This window comes from Molothrus aeneus, chromosome 12, assembly GCF_037042795.1.
Source record: "Molothrus aeneus isolate 106 chromosome 12, BPBGC_Maene_1.0, whole genome shotgun sequence".
NCBI lineage: Eukaryota > Metazoa > Chordata > Aves > Passeriformes > Icteridae > Molothrus > Molothrus aeneus.
The window spans coordinates 16,927,086-16,949,936 of NC_089657.1; the positions used below are offsets into that span (position 1 = coordinate 16,927,086).

Here is a 22,851-nt window from a genome sequence, read left to right on the forward strand (position 1 = left end):
TTAACACATCATCCTGAGGCACATAAAAGCAGAGGTTACCAAAAAGGCTTTACTGACATGCTACAAAGACTCATTTATGCTTCCTTGTGCTGCAGTCCAAACTGGCAAATTCTGAAAGCCATCAGTTCACTGAGGGTGCCTCACAGGACTATGCCAACAATCAACATCCAAGATATATATCCCTGTGCTCGTGCCTCAGACTGTCTTACACCAAGTTCACAAGACTACAGCTATGAGCTCTCACAGTATCTCCATAAAAACACTCAGGAAGAATTTTCCTCTTAAGGCAGCTGTTCAAAATCCGATGGGGCTTTTTTATTTTTTTTTGTGGGCTGGAGCTATCTGATTTTTCACCTAAGCAAGGCTCCAATACTTTACAAAGCTCCAATTTTTTAAAAATCAGAATGATACAGTATCAGCACATTTTAAAATAACACCAAACGCTACCCAAAGCAGTGGACATTTCCTTAGCAACTACAGCAAGTCATGTTGTACTCTGAGTTCACTACAGAATCACTCACCAAGATTAATCAAAGCATACACAGATTTCCTAAGGCACACGGTCCATTTCACCACCATGGAGAATTGCAATTAAAGCTTGGATCAAGGTTAGCATTCCCCACCCAATACATTAAAGAACGATGCCAATAAAATCCACTTAAAAATCATTAGAGCAGCACAATTGATATAATCACAAGACACAATCCCTCCCTCATCAACACTGTTACTACATGTTCTGGAGGATACTGATTTTTATCAGCTTTCTCAACACATTACAGTAGACAATTATTTAAGTACTCTTACAGCAGAAACCTAAGGCATGCCATGAGTAGTTCCTTTATCACGCTAATTTTCAAGGGACTGGGGTGCCCAAATGAGTAAAGGATGAAAGAATGATGCACAACAGAGGAAAATTCTAGATTTTGGTGGCTTCATTTTTATAGCCGGCACTCTCTTGCAAACACAGGTCCCAAGTAACCACCAGAGGAACACAAACTAATAAAAATATTGTGCTGTACAGGTCAGCTGCATATTAATCTTTAGAACAGTTGCAGTGACATTCAAAAATGTCTTATGAAGGAGTATATGGGGATACAGACGTTTTGCAAGTGCATGTAGTGGTAGGACAATGGGGAATTGGCTTAAACTGAAAGATAGTGGGTTTAGATTGGATACCAGAAGTAACTTCTTCCCTGTCAGGATGATGAGGCCTTGGCACAGGTTGCCCAGTGAAGGATGCCCCATCTCTGGAAGGGTTCAAGGCCATGTTGGGCAGTCTTGGAGCAGGCTGGGATAGTGGAAGGTGCCCCTGCCCACACCAGGGGTTTAGAACAAGATGGTCTTTAAGGTCCCTTCCAATCAAACCATTCTGTGATTCTATGATATATGGACTTATTAACCTCATGGAAAGAATTAAACTCTCAATGTTTTAATAAAATTGTGCGTGCAATCAATGTGCCGGTATTTCTGAACTAATTTTCTTCTCTTACAGGCATTAACAGCACATAATACCAAAAGCCATATAGCACATCACATTAGCTCACAACAGCTAAACTAAGTATCACTAGAAAAGGTGGTGTGGAGAACTAGAAATATTAAAAGCAGCTGTTGCTTAAAAACTAAATTAAAAGCTTCACAGAAATGCAAAAACCATCAATTAACTTGTCTGTTCTTTGGCCATCACAACTAGCTCCATAGAGACCTCGTAACTTCTACCAAAACAGTAAACAGTGAGTTCCCAAGGCTTATTGTATTTAAGAACATTCCTGAAACAAAGCATTGAAGTGCTTACCGAAAAGACCCCATTCTGTTGCCTTGTCGATGGTCTCCCCACATTTTGATCTTGTCTGGTAGGCTTCCAGAAATGGTTAATTCACTCTAACAACACACAGACACCACAACCTGTTGAATAAAAAGCATGACGATAAGTCACAAGGTAAAGAACACACATGACATGAGAAAAACACTGCTGGTTAGAAGGGATATGTGTAACATCTGATCAGGATCCACAGATATACAAGACCACACTGAGGCGTGAATGAAGTGTTGCATTTCTCCATGTCCAAATTTCTAAGTGCCAAATAACTCCTGAAATCAAACTGTCAATATGGTGGGCAAACAATTTGATATCTGTCTTGATTAACATAGAGCTTTCCAACATACTGTGCTGTCTGACACTATTGAGGGTGCAGCTAGAAATGTGAGAATGTTGCCATCCATAAACAACAAGGACCGCTGCCGAACAACAGTTTGCAATTAATGTTTAATCCAAACTATTTTTGCCAAAAGCTCTTTGCTGTTCAAGGAAATGATCACCATTCTTGGTCTACCATGAATACTCTGCCCTCAGAAGTATGTAGACAACAGAGGAGGTTTTGCCAATAAATCATGACAGGCACTGTTCTCCAACGCTGCCCTCATCAAGTAGAGTGACGCAAATAACACTTGCCTCAACAGAAATCTAAAATTTCATCCACTTCCTCCCACCAGCAGAGAAGGTGAGGATTTCCTGGCGATAACCAAAGCCAGGACTTGAAATAGGAAGTACTTCCGTCTTTCCAAAAGAAAAAAAAAAAAGGCTGCAGCAGAGCATGGAGAAAACTGAGGGAGATGGCAAGCTGCTGGCCTCAAACCTGCTTGGCCAGTCCAGCTGCAGTCAGGCAGGAGGGCTGCCATGCCACCAGACCAAGGCTGGGAGACCTGGTGCTTACACATTGTTCCAAAGCTGAATTATTTACCTCCAGTGGTTGAGGGGACAGAGGACAGCACAGACAGTCACTGCCAGGCCTGGCTGGAGCAGCTCTTGTCAAAGAAAGGCACACAAAGTCCTGTTTGTTCTCCTTTCCAAAGGTCAGCGCTGCCATAGCATAGGCAGGTCAGCAGAGCAGGTTAGAAGTAGACAGACCTTCCATTCCAGATGCTGCTGCTGGCAGCTGTCTGTGCCAAAGAGCTGAGGGAGCTGCTGTGCCAAGAGACAGTCCATGCTCTTGCCAGGGTCCACTACCCACCAGGGAAGGCTCAGGTGGGAGCCAGGGACAGCAGGTTCTGGCAGAAGGCAAGCATGCAGAGGATGAGGAAGGCAGCCTGTGCAACCACCACTGATCCATCCACCCCAGTGTCACTCCCAAAGAAACAGGTTCATTCCGTTGGCCACGCAGTCTGCTCACATCTTACACGGCTCTTGATAAATAACTGCCCTGGTCCCAAGGATCTCCTCCACCTTTCTAGGAGGAAAAGTTCCCTTTCTAAGAGAACCAAGACCACACCCCCTCCATGGCAAGGGCTGGCAAAGGGAGATGGTTCGTGTTGTCAGCCAGTCCTTTCATCCGAGATCTTTTGCAGCCTGCAAACCTCGCATTTCTTGCTCTTCCCTTCTGGATTTCCCTCCCCTACTCCACTTCTCCTGAAGTTAACAACCTTATCAACGCTTAAAAAAAAATAAAATAAAATCCCTTGCCAGCTGGAAACTGTTTAGACATAAAATTCAAATTATCAGACAAGGAAAAAAATACCACTGGACAGCTACCAGCCCTGGCACAGGCCTGCTGAGCCATGCAGCAACCTCCGGGAGCATGAGGTCATGGTTCAATAACACAGGGAGCAACACTGGCTCTGACAGCCCCCACTCAGCCTGATTTGCTCCCCGCCTGCGCCTTTGGCAAAGCACCGGGGGTAAGTTGTGCCAGCTTGTGCTTTTCTGGGTCTGCACCACGGATGACCCTCAGAAGAGAGTTATATTTAACCCAGGTCACTTCAGTGATACGCTTTACCACACAAGCCCACAAACCAAGGTGACAGCAAACTGCAGGACAGGGACAGAAGGGTCTTAGCCCGGCTTCCACTGACGCCAAGATCTCCTGAAGGGACACTCTGCTACAACTGCTCCAAAAAAAGCACACCGTGATGAGACATCGTGAGGATTCACCCTTCTGCCACGGGCAGGTATCTGCCAGCTCAGCTGCCACCTCCCAGCTCCCAGGTAAATGCTGGGAGACAGGTCAGTGTGAGGGAGGCTGTTTGCCAAAGACACCCCAGGCCAACAGTGATCATGGCAAAAAGCCACCTGCATGCTTGGAACTGTGCACCCATTAGTTTTGTCATACTCTGGTCACAACCAAGTGTTTGAGGAGATGGAAACAGGCCAGTCACTGGCAGAGCCCAGACCAACAGCTCTCTAGGACAATAATGAGCAGTTACAATTACCCTGAACATTTGGGAGGCAGATATGCATTGTCTTTCCCTACTCCTATCCCAGCTGGCTCTATCTTCTAGTTGCAAAGCCTCAGCTCCACCAAAGATACAAAGGGCACAACTAAACAAGGAGAAGCTCCTTTGTGGTTTTAGTTCCTCCAATGACTGGTGGCCACACAACCCTGCCAGGAGAGGCTGGTGGAGCTCCAGATGCCCCCTGGCAATTACTCCCAATGACTTCCTCAGGACCGTGCCCCTGCCCTCCCCAGTGCTTCCCCAGACAACCATGGGGATGTTCCTGACTCCACTTCCCCATCTGCATGTGCCAAGCCTGACAGCAAACTCTTGGAGCTCTTATTCCAATTTATATCCTGCTATGGGAAAATAATGGCTTTGATCATGGGGATTGTGCAGCTGAGCCAGACTAAGCAACTGGTCTTCTTGAGGACTAAATAAAGACATCTGTCAAGGGGCCAGCACAGCCCTCAAGTGTCTCCTCACCAATTTACACCCAACTTCACACCTTTTTCTCAAATATGGGGGAGAGAAGGGTAATTGGTGACAGACTGGGTGCTATTTTCAGAAAAATACTCTGATATTCAGAGCTTTTCTCCAAACAGATTTTGCCAAGACTTGGTATTTATAGAGCATGAGGAAATCAAACACAGAACTACACACGAGAGCAGAGGAAGCAGTTTGCTGTGGAACAACTTTCTGTACTCAGTAAAGTTTCTGTAAGGCTGAAGAAAGGAAAAGGCCTCTGTGAAATCTAAGTACTGCAGGAGGTACAAGAGAAAACTATTCCCCAAGGAACAGAAACTGCAAGTAGCCAAGAAAGGCAGTTACATCCAATGTTAGTTAGAGATCCCTAACTCAGAAAAAATATCAAAAGCAGGTCACTGACACGTGGAAGTGAAGGGAGAGGGAACCATTTTGGCTCTCATAGGTGTCAGGCTGGAGGATTTACATTTAAAAAAAGGAGATGTGCATACTTTTCATCTGTATGATGCTTCTAAAAACATGAATTAGAGACAATTGAGTGAATTCCTAACACACATCCCACCCCATTACTATCCTGACCTTGCTTGTCTCACAAGTGCCTTCCCAACCAGTGGATGTTGGGAAAGACTCACACTACCAACACCCTGCCAGGATAGGAAAGTGAATTTCACCTTCAGCAGCACTGCCAAAAGTAACACCACACAGCAGCAGCAACACCAGCCTCTCGAGGTGCCAATTGTTTTTAAAAACAGAGCACGGGAGGTCACTGGGTCACTGCCATCACTTCCAGTCGTTCCTGATCACCGCCTGACGTGGCCTCCACCAGACTGAGACCACATCCTGCCTCCACCTAAGCCTTTACTCATAGCCCAAAATCTCATTTAGCCCATCAGTTGGGATTAAATTCACTAATACACAGCTCCCATCAGATCCCTCTGCATCCCAGCACGAATCCAGCCCACTTTGCTGCAGCCCTTTTACAACATTTCGAGATGGACGCACATGTGACCTGGTGCAAAAACGCCCCAATCTTGATCAGGGCCTCAGAACAACACCACAGAGATAGCCGCAAACACCACAGAGATAGCCACAAACACCACAGCTGCTTCAGCGATACACACGTGGCAGGCCCCAACACCACGGTGTGGGATACCGTATCCTGACCCAGGGGCCGAGCATCCCAACCCCACAACTCACATCCCACCAGGGCGTGAGGTTCTGATGGACACCGAGCCTCACCCCCGCAGCAGGCCGGCCCAGCCCCACTCTGTTCCTGAGCCACGGGTGATCCAAAACAGACACACACACACACACAACCCCCCCGCTTCATGGACTCCGCAGCCTCCCCTCCTGTACCCCGGGCAAGCCCATCCCGGGAGCCCCTCGGGACACTCTTCGACCCTCCCACCCCACTGAGCGAGATCCCCTTTATCCCAGGCGATCCCCTTTATCTCTCGAGAGACCCTCATCACCTACTCCTCCTCCTCCTCTTCCTCCTCCTGCTCCGCCGCTCCCGCCTCGCACAGGCCCCACGGCCGCCACGGCGAGAACCCGGAACTTCCGGCTCCGTCCTCCCCCTGGGGTACCCAGCGGATGCTGGGAATTGTAGTCTCTATCTCCCCGTTCCTGCCGCCCCTTCTCAGCCGTGTCCTTTGGGCTCACGGACTACAACTCCTGTGATCCCTCTTGGAGCGCACCGCCTACAACACCCATGATGCCCCGCGGCGGGTCGCCGCGATGGCGGGGGTGTCGCCGCGGTCGGGGCCGGGACCGGCGGTAGGGCGGGAGGTGACCGCCCGCCGCCGGCTCCGGGCCCTTTTCCGACCCGCCTAGGCTGTGCCCGGGGGGCTGCAGGGCGGCCCCGGGAGGAGCCGCGGAGGTGGGTCCCTGCGCGCTGTCATTAAGGGGGGTCCTGGGCCTGGGTCGTGTTGGGGCTGAGGAGCGGTGACACCTCAGCGCCGGAGGGGGAAGGGTCGGGGTGGGTCCGTGCTGGGCCGGGGGGCTCCTGGGGTGAATCTCGCCCCCGGGAAGGTCAGCAGGGTGAGGAGGAAAGGTGAGGACGGGGACCTGATCCACTCCCCGGCACCCTCCGGGGCTGTCACAGGATTTTAGTGGGGTGTCTGGCTCCCCCAGGTACGGAGGGGGTCCCAGAAAGCTCCCCGGCACTCTCCAGGGCTGTCACAGACTCTTCCAGATGAGGACAGAGCCCTTATCTGTTCCCCAGTACTCTCCAGAGCTGTCACAAGGTTTTGTGGGGTGAGGATTTAGCTCCCCAGGGGACGACGGAGCTCTGACTCCAAAGTCAAAGGACCTTTGAGCCAGTTCCTCAACACCTCCAGAGCTGTCACAGGTTTGGGGGTGGGGGCTGCATGAGCTCCCCCAGGTAAGAACAGGGCCCTGATCCACTCAGGGCTGTCACAGGACTTTGTGGGGGCTGGTCTGACTCCCCCAGGTGCAGCGTTAGTGGGATTGGATTTGGGAGCAGGAGGTGTGCCGGGGCACAGAGCAGAGCCCAGGGTCCGTGAATTTCCCCAGCAGCCAGGTTCAGAGGCACAGGCTCCTCACCAGCCTGCCTGCCTCCTGTTGCTTTTGCTTGTGCTCACTTTTGGGCTGGTTTTCTCTCAGGGAAGGGAGGAAGGAGCAGGCTGGAGGCATGGCCTCTGCTGGGGAGGGCACCCAGCTCCTGGGCTGATGCCAAATGTGCCAACTCACAAGGAGTGTCACCAGCCTCATCCATGGCAGCCACCTAACCCGGTCCCAGGAGGGTCATAAACCCCTCCCTTTGCAAACACGAGGCCTCTGGGATCTCAGGTGTGGGGACAGGCCCCATCCAGGGCCGTGGCCCTTCCCCCTCGCTGCACAGGGAGCCTGAGCAGCTTTCACAGGGGAAATCGGGGCCAAGCCTGGATGAAAGGTGCCGTGGCCAGGGGCCTGGAAAGAGCTGGGGCTGTGTGAGAGAGGAAATCCTGCTGGATTAGAGCAGCTTTCCTGACATCTCACCAGGGCTCGGAGCTGCCTGCTGAGCCAGCGGGATTGGGCCACGGGTGCTGGCCTGGCCCCGCTGGAGAGCAGAGCAGTTCAGGGCCTGCTTTAAAAGTGAGGGGACACAGGGGTGACACTGTGGATCACATGCAGGTCCTGCCCCGAGGAATGGCTGCAGATGTCCATAAGAAGAAAAGCTGGGAAGTCCCCAATGGGTCCCTGGCGCCAGGAGATGGGCAGCACACAGAGAGGTCCGAGAGCCCCACGCCGGGGCTGGCGCAGGGCACGGAGCCAGGTATGGAGCACAGCTCACCAAAGGGGGAAGCAAGGGGGGGAAAGAGCAGTTCCTCATGTGGGCTGGGACCTCCATAGCCCTGTGGGCAGGGGGAGATGGGCCCACTCATCACCAGCAGGACCCACACCCACAAAGTGCTGCAGGATGGGGAGAGGAGTCAGGTCCCCTGTGCATTCTTCCCCCACATGGGGGACACATGGATGGATGCTGCACGGCCGCTGTTCCCAGGGGCAGGCCAGGAGGGAGCCATGTTCGTGCACACCCGCTCCTACGAGGACCTGACCAGTCCTGAGGACGGGGCGGCCGCGGCGCGGAGCCCAGAGGAGAGGCGGGGGGAGCCAGCCGAGCAGAGCAGCATGGAGCAGATCAGCAAGGACTTCAGCGAGCTGAGCACGCAGCTCACGGGCATGGCCCTTGACCTGGACGAGGAGATGAGGGCAGGCAAGGAGGGGAAGCTGGAGCCATCCCCGCAGACCACCCGGCGCGACTCGGTGCTGTCAGGGAAGGAGGAGGAGGACGTGACCATGGACGCCTGGCGCTCGCACCGGAAGCACGTCTTCGTGCTGAGCGAGGCGGGCAAGCCCGTGTACTCCCGCTATGGCTCTGAGGAGGCCCTGTCCAGCACCATGGGTGTCATGATGGCCCTGGTGTCCTTCCTGGAGGCCGAGAAAAACGCCATCCGGTCCATCCATGCAGGTACCGCCCTGGGGGGGAAGGGGATGGGGGGGGTCACAGCCTGCCCATCTATGTGCCTGCCACCACGGGCCATGTCATCTGTCCCCAGGGACAGACGGGTTGCGGGGGGGAGAGGCTGCAGCCTGGCTGTAGCCCGGGGGAGCCAGGCTCACAGGTCTGCCCCCGGCCCCCCGGGGACTCCCTCCCAAGCAGATGGCTACAAGGTGGTCTTCGTGCGGAGGAGCCCGCTGGTGCTGGTGGCAGTGGCACGCACCCGGCAGTCGGAGCAGGAGATTGCCCACGAGCTGCTCTACATCTACTACCAGATTCTGAGCCTGCTCACCTGGACCCAGCTCAACCACATCTTCCAGCAGAAGCAGAACTATGACCTGCGCCGGCTTCTGGCTGGCTCCGAGCGCATCACCGACAACCTGCTGGACCTCATGGCCCATGACCCCAGCTTCCTGATGGGCGCTGTGCGCTGCCTGCCCCTGGCCGCCAGCGTCCGGGACGCTGTCAGCAGCAGCCTGCAGCAAGCCAAGGCCAAGAGCCTGGTCTTTTCCATTCTGCTGTCTGGGAACCAGCTGGTGTCTCTCGTGAGGAAGAAGGATCAGTTCCTCCACCCCATTGACCTCCATCTGCTCTTCAACCTCATCAGCTCTTCTTCCTCTTTCCGGGAGGGTGAAGCCTGGACTCCCATTTGCCTCCCTAAGTTCAACTCCAGCGGTTTCTTCCACGCCCACATCTCCTACCTGGAGCAGGAGATGGACCTGTGCCTGCTGCTGGTCTCCACTGACCGTGAGGACTTCTTCACCGTGTCCGACTGCAAGCGGCGCTTCCAGGAGCGCCTGCGGCGGCGGGGGGTGCAGCACGCTCTGCACGAGGCCCTGCGCACCCCCTTCTACAGCGTTGCCCAGGTGGGCATCCCTGACCTCCGGCACTTCATCTACAAGTCCAAGAGCTCCGGGCTCTTCACCAGGTGAGGCCCTGGGGAAGCGCTGGGCCAAGGCTGTGGCATGTGGCATGGGCCAAGCCCCTTCTCCAGTGGGTTAATGGGGTGCTGTGTTCCTGCAGCCCCGAGATTGAGGCTCCGTACGTGCAGGAGGAGGAGAAGGAGAGGCTCTTGGGGCTTTACCAGTACCTGCACAGTCGGGCCCACAACTCTTCACGGCCCTTGAAGAACATCTATTTCACAGGCCCCCGCGAGAACCTCCTGGCGTGGGTAAGGCTGTTGGTGGGGTTTGGTGAGCCTGTCTTTTGTGGTCCTGCAGGGTGGGGAAAGGGGGTGGTAACACTGCACAGCACCAGCTCCGTGGTCCCCAGGGAGGACCCCAGCATATGTATGTGGTCCTTTTGGGGGTGAGCTTGCCCCTGTGTGAGGGAGGGACAGGCAGGGGTAGCAGTGGGAGCTGGTGAATTCCAGCACCAAGGGCTGTGCCATGTCCTGTTGTGAACTCAGTGCTGTAGAGAAAAACCCACTGTGGGGCAAACCCCAGGGTTTGGCTCTCCCACTTCTGAGCAAACCAGATGCCACCCATTTAGGATACCACACTGCCACTTTGTGTCCCTGCACTGGAGCCCCTCTGCCCACTGCTGGTAGCCCATGGGGGAAGAAGGAGTGCCAGTCCCAAGTGGGGCACAGTCCTGGTCCCAGCATATGTCCTGTCCTTCTCCCAGGTAACCAATGCCTTTGAGCTCTACGTATGCTACAGTCCCCTGGGGACCAAGGCTGGCGCCATCAATGCTGTCAACAAGCTCATGAAGTGGATCCGCAAGGAGGAAGACCGACTCTTCATCCTCACGCCCCAGACGTACTGAGGGCATCACCCAGGGCATGGAGGCAGCTGGGAGAGCCCCCGCTGTGCTGGGGAGCCCATTCCCAGGGATTTCCGGGCTGTGTGTCCAGGGGAGAGGGCATGGTGGGACCCCAGAGCACAGGGAAACCCCACCTGCAGGACTGTCCAGCCTGGTTGGTAGAGATGGGGTGCACAGGAAAGGGAAGGGGATGAACAGGACTTTCTCTCAGCTGCAGGCAGTGCCCCAGCTGGGGGGCCTGCTCTTCCTCCACAGTCCTCAGCTCCATCCTTTGTTGTGAGGGTCCTGGAGTGGGGCTGCTGGTACCCCAGGTTACTAGAGGTGAGCAGAGCCCCAGGGTCCTGCTTGCTGTGCCTGGCACCTCCCTTCTCTGACATCCTGTGGCTGTGCCAAGGGTGGGGGTCCCCAAGGGAGATGTGGCAGCACTCAGGGGAGCCCTATGTTGCTGTGCCCGCAGATGGCGGGTGACACTGTCCAGGCGAGGGACAGGGCTGGCCTGGGGCACACACTGCTCCTCTCCCTGCCTTGGGGGATCTGGACCCCCCAAGTGCCAGGGAGCCTCTGCAGTCCCAGAGCGGGTTTGCCCCCTTGGCATCTGTATGAGCCTGGACCCTTCCCACTGTGGCTGTGAAAAGGATGTCTGTCCCTGGGGATGCTGGCAGGCAGGGTGGGTCAGCAGGGTCCTGCCCACCTCACCACAGGGACACGGGAGCTCCAGAGAGCCAAGGTGCTGAGGTGTTTGTCAGGCTGCTTGTGGGCTCGTGGTTCTGGCTGTGGGTAATGGATCCTAAAGGGGCAGCTCAAGCACATCTCCTTGGAGACCCCTCCCAGTACAGGGCCATGGAGCTCCCCAGCCCATTAAGAGTTTTCCCCTTGGCGCGGGAGCACCTGTTTCCCAAACCCAGCCTCTCAAGCCAGCTATGCTGAGCTTCCTCCACCTCCCTGGCCACCCCAGGCACTGGTGTGGGGCTGAGCACCTGTGAATGGCCCGACTCCATGTTTTGGGTCTGTCTGAATAGTGCTGGAATAGGTGTCTGAGGAGGGGCAGAGCCATCAGGGTGACACCCTGCACAGAGGGAGCTGGGAAGGATCCGGCAGAGCTAGCACAGGGATCTGCTCCTGTATTTATGCTCCTGCCAGAGTGTAATCGCTTGTCTTTGCTCATAAACATTATCTGGACCCTAAGTTGAGTCTTGTCGCATTCCTGTATGTTCACTGGAGTGGGGGGATGACCAAGCTGGGCAGGAAGTTTGCTCCAAGTTTGGTACGGTGCAGTCCAGCCCCGGGGATCTGCTGGGAGCCAGGAAAGCTGCCTGGGAGTGGTGCGGGGCTGCCGGGGTTGTGCTGGCAGGAGGCGGCGCTGACTGGAGATTGGGAGCGGCAAAATCTCCGGGCTGAGCTGGCCACGGCCAGCTCATGTCGAAACCGAGAGGCGCAGCCGGAGGAAGGAGCTCTTGGGTAAGGCCCGGAGCCAGCAGAACTGCCGGGCCTTGCACAACACGGGGCGGGAGCCTGGGGGGCCGGGGCTGGCCAGGCGGCAGGCACAGGGCACTTTCGGCAGGCCAGCCGCTCCTGGGACCAAAGTCCCCAGCACCGCGCTCACCTGGAGGAAAGGTCCATGTGCAAAGCTGGGGTTCACGGGCCTGTCTGAGGGCAGCAGGGCACTTGGAGGGCAAATCCATGCATGGATCGGGATCTCCCCACATCCCTACGAACTCTGCAGTCACTCCCAGAGGTGCTGGCACCTCCTGCCACCGCTGGCAACCAGGGAGGAAAGGGACATGAGACACAGAATGGGCACAACAGAAATAACCCTCACAGCTGCCCTGGCAAAGCTGTGGCTCCCCCAGCCCTGCTCTTTTCTCCCAGCTGGAAACTTCGGTGCTGAGCCTGCCGCACCTTCAAGGTGCCCTTTTGGCCTGGAAGCGAGCAGCGAACGGGGTGCTGCCGCGGGAAGCGGCAATTTCCATTCCATGTGTCGCAGTGTCAGCTGTCCTTGTGGCAGCGGGGCTGGGTGCTGCGGCCGAGGGGCCACGGGGTACCGGCATGCAGGACCCCACTCATACCCAGGGATGCTGCTGGCAGCCACCTCCCAGCCACGGGGAACCCCCGACGGCCCCCCGGACCTGCAGCGGGCAGCGAGGCGGAGCGCCAGCCCTGCATCCGTGTTCCGATCAGCGGCCCCGACTCAGAGCCGTGCGCCTCTCGGGCACCGTGCCCAGCCGTGCCTGTCTCCCCGGCAGTGCCCAGCGGTACCCCGATCTCCTTGTCCCCCGCACACCCCCGGGCTGCGTGTGCCGGTGCCGGCCCTCGGGGAGCCCCGGGCGGCGCGGGGGCAGGACCCGCCCACCCCGTCCCGCCCCGTCCCGTCCCGCCTCGTCCCGTCCCGCCTCGCCTGCTCCGTCCCAGCCCCGCTCCGCTCCGCCCTGTCCCGACACGGCACGGCACCGCACGGCACGGCAGCGCCCAGGTGAGCGCCCTGCCGCTCGGCACCGCTCGGATCGGACCGGACCGGACCGGACGGATGGGGCGGGGGCAGCCGGAGCCAGTGGAGATCCCGGACCTGGTGAGCTGCGGCGGGGCCGGGGGTGGAGGCCGGGGGTAGTTCAGGGTTCCAGTCCTGGGAGGTTGGCGGGGGCCTTGTCCTAGTCCCGCAGGGATCCCCAGTCCCCGTTGCTGTCCCGGGGGCAGGGAGGGTCCCTATCCCAGTCCCTGGAATGGGTCATTGCAGGGCAGAGATGCCCCGGGGTGACAGGCAGTGTCTGTAGGTGGCAGAAGGCAGGATTTGTCCCTCTGCCACAGGCAGCTTGGCATCACCTCCTACTCATGGTATTTCGGAAGAAGTTTGGTGTGACTGATCCTCCCTCGGCACTACCCATCGTCATCTGGCCCTTGGGAACCCTGGCAGCCCCAAATGACACCCGGCTGTGGCTGTGCCCGGGTCCTCACCTAAAATAAGTGTGTAAAGCCCTTCCTTTTTTATTTTGGCAGATGCAATGGTGGCCCATCCTCCATACGTTCTGAGCCTGCTGGGTGCTGAGCACCATCGATAACTCTACACCAGTGGCACTGCACAGCATGGGCCTGTCGTGCTGTGTGTGCCTCTGGCTGCTGCTCGCCCTGGCCCTGCTGGGTGCTGGTGCCTGGCAGTGTCCCCGCATCCCTTACAGCTCCACCAGGAACTTCTCCATCCCTTACACACTGCCCAGCCTCGATGCTGGCAGCCCCATCCAGAATGTTGCTGTCTTCACTGACTCCGATGGCCCAGTCGCTGCCTTTGTGGCCGTCCGCAACCACATCCTTTTGGTCAGCCCCAAGCTGCGCCTGCTCTCCATCCTTGTCACCGGCCCAGTGGGCAGTGCTAACTGTGAGATCTGTCGCCTGTGCCCAGTCACCACAGATGGCCCTGAGGACACGGACAATGTCCTGTTGGTGCTGGACCCACTGGAGCCATGGCTGTACAGCTGTGGCACGGCACAGCATGGGCTGTGCTATCAGCACCAGCTGGAGGTGCGGGACGGTAAGGTGGCCATCACAGCCACACACTGCCTGTACTCGGCCACAGGCAACAGCCCTGCCTTCTGCCCTGACTGTGTGGTCAGCCCACTGGGGACCAGTGCCACTGTGGTGGCCACCTCCTACGCCTCTGTCTTCTACCTCGGCTCCACCATCGACAGCAGTGTGGCAGCACGGTACAGCCCACAGTCGGTGTCCATCCGACGCCTGAAGGGTACCTTGGATGGCTTTTCAAATGACTTCCAGTGGCTGACGGTGCTGCCACAATACCGCGACAACTACACCATCCACTACGTGCACTCCTTTGCCGACGGGGACCACGTGTATTTCCTGATGGTGCAGCCGGAGCGGCCGGGATCAGCCGCGTACCACACGCGCCTGGCGCGGCTCAGCACCCACGAGCGTCACCTCCGCCGCTACCGTGAGCTTGTCCTCGACTGCCGCTTTGAGTCCAAGCGCCGGCGCCGGCGCAGCGGCGAGGAGGATGCTGAGAGGGACATCGCCTACAATGTGCTGCAGGCAGCCCACACTGCCCGGCCCGGTGCACGGCTGGCCCGCGACCTCGGCATCAACGACACCGACACGGTGCTCTTCGGTGCCTTCGCCGAGAGCCGGCCCGAGAGCCCAGTGCCACAGGAGAACTCGGCAGTCTGTGCCTTCCCCCTGCGCCTCCTCAATCAGGCCATGGAGGAGGGCATGAAGAAGTGCTGCGGTACCGGGCACCAGCCGCTGCTGCGGGGGCTCAGTTTCTTCCAGCCGGTGGAGTACTGCCCACACAATGTGAGTGCTCCACCCTGCGCCGCATCCTGCCTGGGGACCCTGGGGGTTGGCTGGGATGTGGGAAAGTGGGTTCAGGAGCTGGGAAACGCTGGTGTAGCGGGGTGGATGGTGGGGTGGGGTAGGGCAGGGCAGGGCAGGGCAGGGGGAGAGCGGTATCATCCAGGTGTGAGTCAGCCCAGCATCCACCCACTACCTACTGCGGGGGCTGCTGCGTTCTGGCAGCTGCACCGAGGAGGCCGGGTGAGGGTGGGGATCCTGTGAGCCCCCCATGGTACATGTGCTATCACATGGGCACACTGCCACTTGTCATGCATTGGGCCAATTCCTCTCCTGGTATGGCCTGCCCGGCAGCCTCGACTCCAGCCCCCGTGGTGACTGTTCCTGGACCCCAGCCACCCTCTCCATCTTGTTTATGTGTGGGGGGTGGGAAAGCCATGGGGCCTCGGTGCTTGGCAGGCTGGATGTGTGAGGTGCAGGCTGCTCCTGCCTTGTCCCCCAGGCCCAGCCACCGCCTTCTCTGGGCAAATAAACCGCAGGCGGAAGTGCAATTAGTCACCGGGGTTCCTCATCTGCCACGGCCGCGGGGCAGGAACACCGTGTCCCAGGTACAAGCCCTGGCATGGCCAGGATGCAGATGGGTGGGCACCCTGGCAGGGCCCCCTCATCCCAGCACATGACATGAGTTTTGGTGTCTTCAGCCAGGCTCAGGGCAAGGTGCAGCCAAATCCCCTCCTCTTCCTGCAAAGGGCAGACAGCTCACTGCCGCTGACTCACACTGTAGCACGAGAAACTCAGAGGGGACCTGAGCCCCTCTGCATTGGGAGTGTCCTGTGGGGACCCCATGGCTCCTGGTGTCCCTCTTCCACCCCAGCCCCTTGCTGAGCTCCAGGGCTCAGGGAACACTGGGGTTGGAGTGAGCATCCTGTAGTGCCAGCACGAGTAACTACATCCAGATGGGGTGGGAAGGGAGGGCAGGATCTGACGCCACATGAGGGACTGAGGGAAGGCCTGCCAATGTGGTTTATTCTCCAAAATTTTCCCAGCCTGGAGGGGAACTTAAGCAATCTGGTGCTGCCCCAAAATATCTCACAAATCAAGCTAGTGCCTACCTGTGAGGGTGTGGGAGTCGGGGTGCCAGGGCCAGCTTCAAGTCACTCACCCCATGTTTGGCCACAGGTGAACCTCTCAGCACCGGTGGTCAACACCAGCTGCTGGGATCAGCCCACCCTTGTCCCTGCTGCCTCCCACAAAGTGGACCTGTTCAACGGGCAGCTGACAGGTGTCCTCCTCACCTCCCTCTTCGTCACTGCCATGGGAGACGTCACTGTGGCCCACCTGGGCACAGCAGAAGGACGCGTCTTCCAGGTGGGATGGGGGGTCGGGTGGGATGGCAGGTCCTGGCAGGCTGTGGGGTATGCTCAGCACCCTGCTCTGCCCTGCTGCAGATGGTGCTCCAGCGCTCCAGCTCCTACCTTCTGACCTTGTCCAACTTCTCCCTGGGCGAGCCGGGGCCAGTGCGAGGTGCCATGGGGCTGCAAAGCCGCTCGCTGTTCTTCACTGCTGGCACCAAGGTGAGTGGGGGCTCTGAGGGGCATAGGGTGGGCATGGAGCTCCATGTGTCCCCCTCACCTCCACTCTCCGTCCCCAGGTGTGGCTCCTGAACGTCACTGGCCCTGGCTGTCGCCACTTCTCCACGTGCCAGCGCTGCCTGCGGGCCGAGCGCTTCATGGGCTGTGGCTGGTGTGGGGATGGGTGCAGGCACCGCCACGAGTGCCCCAGCCACTGGGTCCAGGACAGCTGCCCGCCCGTCCTCACCGACGTAGGTCTGCGCTGTGTCCCCCTGCTCCTCACAGCTCCAAGCATTCGGATGGGGAGGGACGTGGCAAATGGGGTGGAGTGTGGTGGGACCCCCTCCCTGGGATGGGTATTGTGTTCCTCAGAGAAGGTATTTCTGGACCCACAACAGTCACTGCACTTTGGGGTGACACAGGTGCCTCTCCCACAGTTCCATCCCCGGAGCGCCCCGCTGCAGGGTCGGACACGGGTGACACTCTGTGGAATGACCTTCCGCTCCCACTTGGACCCCGACCCCGGCCGCAGCCCCCGCGGCGCCTGCCGGGTGGCAGTGGGATGGCGAGGCTGCACCGTGCTGCCAGAGGAGAGCGAGAGCATCAGGTGTGCAGCGGTGCTGGGAGAGAACAGCTGCAGGGAGGGCTCTGGGGCTGCCCCCGGCCTAGGGCTGATCCCCATCACTGTCCCACAGACCCCTGCCCACCTCGCGCCGCAAGGAGTTTGTGGATGTGCTGGTGTGTGAGCTGGAGCCGGGGGGCCCGGCAGCCCTGGGGGGCCCAGCCGACGTGGTGCTCACTGTGGAGGAGCCTGCCAGAGCCTCTGGCTTCCGAGTCTACGGCTCCGCCACCCTCGGAGGCTTCATCTTCGTGGTACGGTTCCACACTGGCAGTGCCCCTGGCAGGGTCGGGGGGGGTTTGGCTCACTCACCCATCCCACTGACCCCATCTCTGCTCAGGAGCCCCACGTCAGTGCCCTGCACCCCCCATTCGGCCCCCGGGGGGGTGGCACCCACCTCTCACTCCATGGCAAACACCTCTCAGCAGGGAGCAGCTGGCGGGTGATGGTCAATGGCTCCGAGTGTGCCCTGAGTGGGCAGCCCAGGTACACCCCTGCCCTGCACCTGGCACTGCAGGGTCCCCAGCACGGGATGGGCACGGGGAGTCCCTGCAGTCCCACTGTCCCCCCAGCCACGGCTGTCATGTCTCCAGGCAGGACAATGGGACAGTCCAATGCACGGCTCCCGCCGCCGGTGGCCTGGGTGCAGCCCGGGTCGCCCTGTGGATCGACGGGGAGGAGTTCCCGGCCCCCGTGCCCTTCCAGTACCGCCCTGACCCCGCCGTATCCGCCATCGTCCCCAGCTGCAGCTATGAGTGAGTGCGTGGGCTCCCTTACCCGGGCTGAGGGATAGCCCTGTCCTGCCACTGCCCTGGCTGGGCTGGACGAGGTGCTGGCAATTGCAAGCACTCTGGGGGCCATGTGCACCCCGGGGAACCTGATCCCTGCCTACTGTAGGGGCTCGCTGCTCACCATCATCGGCACCCACCTGGACTCCGTGTATCGCGCCAAGATCCGCTTTGAAGCCGCTGGTGTGGTTACCCAAGCCACAGTAAGCACCGGAGTGTGGGGCCATCGTCCCCCGGCCCTGCCCACCCCACCTGGGCAATCCCCCGGGCACATCCCGAGCCCAGCTCAGCATCTCCCTGCCTACAGGAGTGTAAGGACCCGCTGGCACCGGACCGGCTGCTGTGCCGCAGCCCAGCCTTCCCCTTCGAGAGCAACGTGGAGGTGGTGCTGGGGAACCTGAGCGTGCTGCTGGATGGCGCCGACGGCCGCTGGCTCTTCCGCCTCCGCTACTACTCCCGGCCCAAGGTGTACTCCTTGGAGCAGGAGGGCAGGCGGCTCCGCCTCAAGCCCGGCGAGGATGAGATCGAAGTGCACGTACGTGGGGCAGTGGGGTGAGCCGGAGCAGGGGTTCCACTGCCAGGACCCCCGAGCTCACGGTGCTCTCTCTGGGCAGCATCTGGGGCTGGATGCCGTGGCCACCTGCATGAACATCACCATGACGGTGGGGGGCCTGGACTGCCACCCCAGCGTCCTGAAGAACGAGGTGACATGCCGCCTGCCCCGCGAGCTGCGCCTGCCCCCCGCAGGGGCCCCCGTGGAGGTAGGAACCCCCCGGGTGGGCAATCACCCGCCCCAGTGTCCCCCACCCCATCCCTGCTGAGCCCCTGATCCTCCAGATCTGTGTGAACGGAGCCTGTCAGGCGCTGGGCTGGGTTCTGTCCCCCCCCACATCGCTGGACCTGGCCGCCAGCCTGGCTCTGGGCACCGGCATCACCTTCCTGCTCTGCTGCATCCTGGCTGCCGTGCTGTTCCGCTGGCGCTGGAAGAAGAGGCGGGGTGAGTGCCGTGCTCGTCGGGCACCCTGATGCCCCCAGACCCTGCCATGCCACCCCATACCCACCCCATTGCTGCCTGCAGGTACGGAGAACCTGGAGCTGCTGGCACAGCCCGGCCGCAGCGACCCCCCCGTCACCACCCAGCGCCCTGGCGTGGACTACAGAGAGGTGCTGGGTAAGTGGGTGTCGCCGGTGGGTGGCGGGGTGTTGGGTGCTGCCAGCCCTCACCCCGCCTCTGCCTGTCCCGGCAGTGCTGAACACAGCGGGCACTCCCGGGCCCGTGGGGCCCCGCACACGAGTCACCGGCGCCGGTGCCAATGGCAGTGCTGGGGCTGGTGCGGCGGGCGGGGGATCCCCCATGCCCCTGCTCAGGGCCACATCCTGCTGCCTGGAGGATCTGCGGCCGGAGCTGCTGGAGGAAGTGAAGGACATTCTCATCCCCGAGGAGCGGCTTGTCACCCACCGCCACCAGGTCATCGGCAAAGGTGACTCTTTGGCACCCCGATTTGGCTGTGGCCTCACCTGCCCAATGTGTGTGGTGCCAGCTTTGTGCCACCCATCCCTGCAGGGCACTTTGGCAGCGTCTACCATGGCACCTACACGGACCCTCTGCTGGGGGACCTGCACTGCGCTGTCAAGTCCCTGCACCGTGAGTAGCTCCCCCTCCCGTGCGTGCTCCCATGGCACAGCAGCAGCACGGCCACAGCTCGGCTCTCCGCAGGCATCACGGACCTGGAGGAGGTGGAGGAGTTCCTGCGCGAGGGCATCCTCATGAAGAGCTTCCACCACCCGCAGGTGCTCTCGCTGCTGGGGGTGTGCCTGCCCCGCCACGGGCTGCCCCTTGTCGTCCTGCCCTACATGCGCCATGGGGACCTGCGCCAGTTCATCCGCAGCCAGGAGCGGGTAGGGGGTACCCCAAGGTGGGTGGGAAGTGATGGGTGCCAAGGTCTCCATGCTCACCACTCCCAACTCACAGAGCCCCACAATGAAGGAGCTCATCGGCTTCGGGCTGCAGGTGGCCCTGGGCATGGAGTACCTGGCCCAGAAGAAGTTTGTGCATCGAGACCTGGCAGCCAGGAACTGCATGTAAGTGTGGTTGTGCCCCCCAGACCTCCCCCCCAGGGTACCTGCCTGAGTCTGGGGGTGCCCAGGAGTCCCCACCTCCACCTGGTGTCCTGCAGGCTGGACGAGACGCTGACGGTAAAGGTGGCTGACTTTGGGCTGGCGCGGGACGTGTTTGGCAAGGGGTACTACAGCATCCAGCAGCACCGGCACGCCAAGCTGCCTGTCAAGTGGATGGCGCTGGAGAGCCTCCAGACCCAAAAATTCACCACCAAGTCTGATGTGGTAGGCATGACCCCCCCTCCCCATCCCATCCCCCATCTCCATCCTGCCTGTGCACCCATGGCAGCTCTCTCCTCGGCAGTGGTCCTTCGGGGTGCTCATGTGGGAGCTGCTGACACGCGGGGCAGCGCCGTACGCCGGGGTGGACCCCTACGACATGACCCACTACCTGCTGCAGGGGAGACGCCTGCCACAGCCCTCTCACTGCCCCGACACCCTGTGAGTGCAGCTGGGGTGGGCAGGGTGGCAGGGGCTGTCCTGGGGGCTGCCAGCACTGACTGGGGTGTGGCTGCAGGTACAGGGTGATGCTGAGCTGCTGGGCGCCAGCGCCCGAGGAGAGGCCGTCCTTCACTGGGCTGGTGGGTGAGCTGGAGCGTGTCCTGGCCACGCTGGATGGTGAGCACTATGTCAACCTGACTGTCACCTACACCAACCTGGACTGGGGTCCTGCCTTTCCCCCTGCTCCCCCGGGGCAGCTGCCTGATAGTGAGGATGAGGATAAACATAATGAGGAGGAAGAAGAGAAGGAAGAAGAGGAGGACGACGACACGTCTGTGTGCTGATGGGATTCCCTGCACCATGGGGTCTCCCAGACCCCCATGCACACTCCCCTGAGGAGGGATGCAGTGTGCAGGCAGATGCTATGGGCACCCTCCCTATGGGATGGGTGCTGGGAGGCAGCTGGGTGCCATGGAGTGCTCTCCCATGGCTCACATCCAGACCCTGCTGGCTGCTCCCCAGGATTAGCCCCACACCACAAGATTCTGGGGCTCAGTCCTGCACTGGCTGGGTGGTGAGAGGCTCAGCCCCACAGTGATGAGTCTGTGCTCTGGGGTCTGGGGCTCAGTCCCATAGTAATGGGTGCTGTAGGTGCTGTGGGGCCCCATACCCAGCGGGTGTTGTTGGGTGACTGGCCTTCCCAGGGCTCCCATGGAGTTTCCAGCCTCTTGGCTGTTCAAATCACTCATTAAAAACTAATTATATTTTTTCCCTGGCTGAGGCTGTGTCTTTGAGGGGCCTGTGCCCCAGGTTGGCAGCACCCTTGTGCCCCTGCATGGGTGAGGTGTCTTCCCACTCCTGGGGCACCCACCTCATGGGAGACACTGAGGAGGGGGCACCCACTGTTGCTGTGTCAGTGAAAGGAAGGCATCTGCACAATGGTGCTGCTGTGGCCACCCTGGAACCATCCCCCATTGCCTGCCACACCAGGGCCCCACTCTGCACCCTGTGTCCCACCATGGCCCTCTGACCTTGGAATGTTTAGGAGGCTTTTGCTAAAAGTCCTTCTCCCAGCCACATCCAGCCCCTGGCAGGGTGGCTGTGAGGCACAAGGCATGTGAGGGGTACCATGCTCCTGGGCATGGCATGATGATGCCCCTGCAGTCCTGGCCTATGGGCCATGTTGCCCCCAGGATTCATGGCATGATGGATGCCTGGGGCATGGAATTGCAGTGCCCATGGGATCATGATGCTCCTGGGGTGATAGATGGCCAGGCATCAGATCAGGGTGCTCTTGGGGTTGTGAGTACCCATGGAGCCCAGGGCATGGGATTACAGTGTCCCTGCCACTAAGGTAGCCATGGGACCACAGGACCTGTGATCACAGTGAGGACATGATGGCATCCAGCCCATCTACTGCTGCTCACCCTGCCTGCCTGCACAGGGTCCAGTGGGGCACACTGCCCCAGGCTGGGGGCTGCTGTCTGGTGACCAAGAGTCATTACCAGCTTCACTTAACGACACCTTTATTGCTTCAGTACTGTGCAGGGGACAGTGGAGCTCGTGGCAGGGGATATTCAGGGCAAGCCCAGGAGGGGCAAGGGATGCTGAAACACCCACGGTGTGTGGCTGTGGGCAGCACTGCTCCTGCTCCATGTCCAGGCACACGGGCCCTGCCGCCAACACTCCTTTAAATAAAACCCCCTCAGCTGCTCATTAAGCAGTGCTGGAGCCCGGGGCCGTATCAGCTCCCATCAGCCAAGCTGTCCATCTCCCCCACGCCTCACACCTGCAGGCTTCACCGCCACGTGCCCGAGGTGGTTTTAGTGCAGCTGGGTCCCAGCACCGTGCCTCAGTTTCCCCACAGGGCGACTGCTCTGCTCCCCTGGCCTGGGTTTTGGGTGACCATGACCTCCAGTGTAGGTGCTGACCTCGCACATGGAAGGCCAAGCAGCACCATTTCGGCTCGCTGCTGAGTTGCTGTGGCAACGGGAAGAGCCTGGCACTGTGTGATTATTAGGGCTGGACCAGCAATGGGAGATGCTGGGCACTGGTGCTGGGGGATGCTGCATGCCTGGGGGACAGCCAGGGTGGCTGACTGGGGCACCAGCAGGTCATGGGATGCCGGGATGGATGGATTGATGGATGGATGGGTCAGTGGATGGATGAGTGCATGGATGGATGTGTGGGTGCATGGAGGGATGGATGGATGGATGGATGGATGGATGGATGGATGGATGGATGGATGGATGGATGGATGGATCAGTGGATGGATGAGTGCATGGATGGATGTGTGGGTGCATGGATGGATGGACAGATGGACAAGCTGGCACCCTGGCAATTGCCCCCCTCAGCATGAAGCAGAGTGGGTGCCCAGGGCTCTGTTTGGGTGGCAGATGCATGCCAGGCCTGCTGTCTGGTGACACAGGGGACAGCTGTGGGAGCAGCCAGTGGGAGCAGGGTACCTGGAGGGAGCAGGGCTGTCCGTGCTGGCACTGGGATGGCACAGTGAACTGCTTGTTAGCTCACAAGTCTGGTGTGGTTACGGTGATGTGTGTGTGG

At 59.3% G+C, this 22,851-nt stretch overlaps 3 protein-coding genes across 3 annotated transcripts in view; 2 read left to right on the forward strand and 1 right to left on the reverse strand.

Moving 5' to 3' along the window:
* Window positions 1–1,902, reverse strand: part of RBM6 (RNA binding motif protein 6) — a 53,803-nt gene extending 51,901 nt beyond the window's left edge. The window contains exon 1 of the mRNA XM_066558199.1: window positions 1,793–1,902. Coding sequence (XP_066414296.1) covers window positions 1,793–1,836 — 44 coding nt within the window. The 5' untranslated portion in view covers window positions 1,837–1,902. The remainder of the gene's footprint in view (window positions 1–1,792) is intronic.
* A 4,523-nt stretch (window positions 1,903–6,425) lies between these two features.
* MON1A (MON1 homolog A, secretory trafficking associated) lies at window positions 6,426–11,644 on the forward strand. Its single transcript, XM_066558179.1, has 6 exons — window positions 6,426–6,571; window positions 7,828–7,969; window positions 8,198–8,665; window positions 8,858–9,623; window positions 9,719–9,866; window positions 10,322–11,644. Exons 2-6 carry the CDS (start codon window positions 7,843–7,845, stop codon window positions 10,460–10,462), a joined length of 1,650 nt encoding a protein of 549 aa, XP_066414276.1. The 5' UTR covers window positions 6,426–6,571; window positions 7,828–7,842; the 3' UTR covers window positions 10,463–11,644.
* A 1,893-nt stretch (window positions 11,645–13,537) lies between these two features.
* On the forward strand, window positions 13,538–20,812 carry MST1R (macrophage stimulating 1 receptor). The gene is made up of 20 exons (XM_066558178.1): window positions 13,538–14,755; window positions 15,932–16,120; window positions 16,201–16,326; window positions 16,404–16,574; window positions 16,761–16,930; window positions 17,019–17,196; window positions 17,283–17,428; window positions 17,536–17,697; window positions 17,840–17,933; window positions 18,038–18,265; window positions 18,345–18,491; window positions 18,568–18,727; window positions 18,809–18,901; window positions 18,978–19,211; window positions 19,295–19,375; window positions 19,448–19,629; window positions 19,703–19,812; window positions 19,908–20,073; window positions 20,153–20,289; window positions 20,366–20,812. The coding sequence occupies exons 1-20, from the start codon at window positions 13,538–13,540 to the stop codon at window positions 20,631–20,633; spliced, it is 4,260 nt and encodes a 1,419-aa protein (XP_066414275.1). The 3' UTR covers window positions 20,634–20,812.
* The last annotated feature ends 2,039 nt before the right edge of the window (window positions 20,813–22,851 follow it).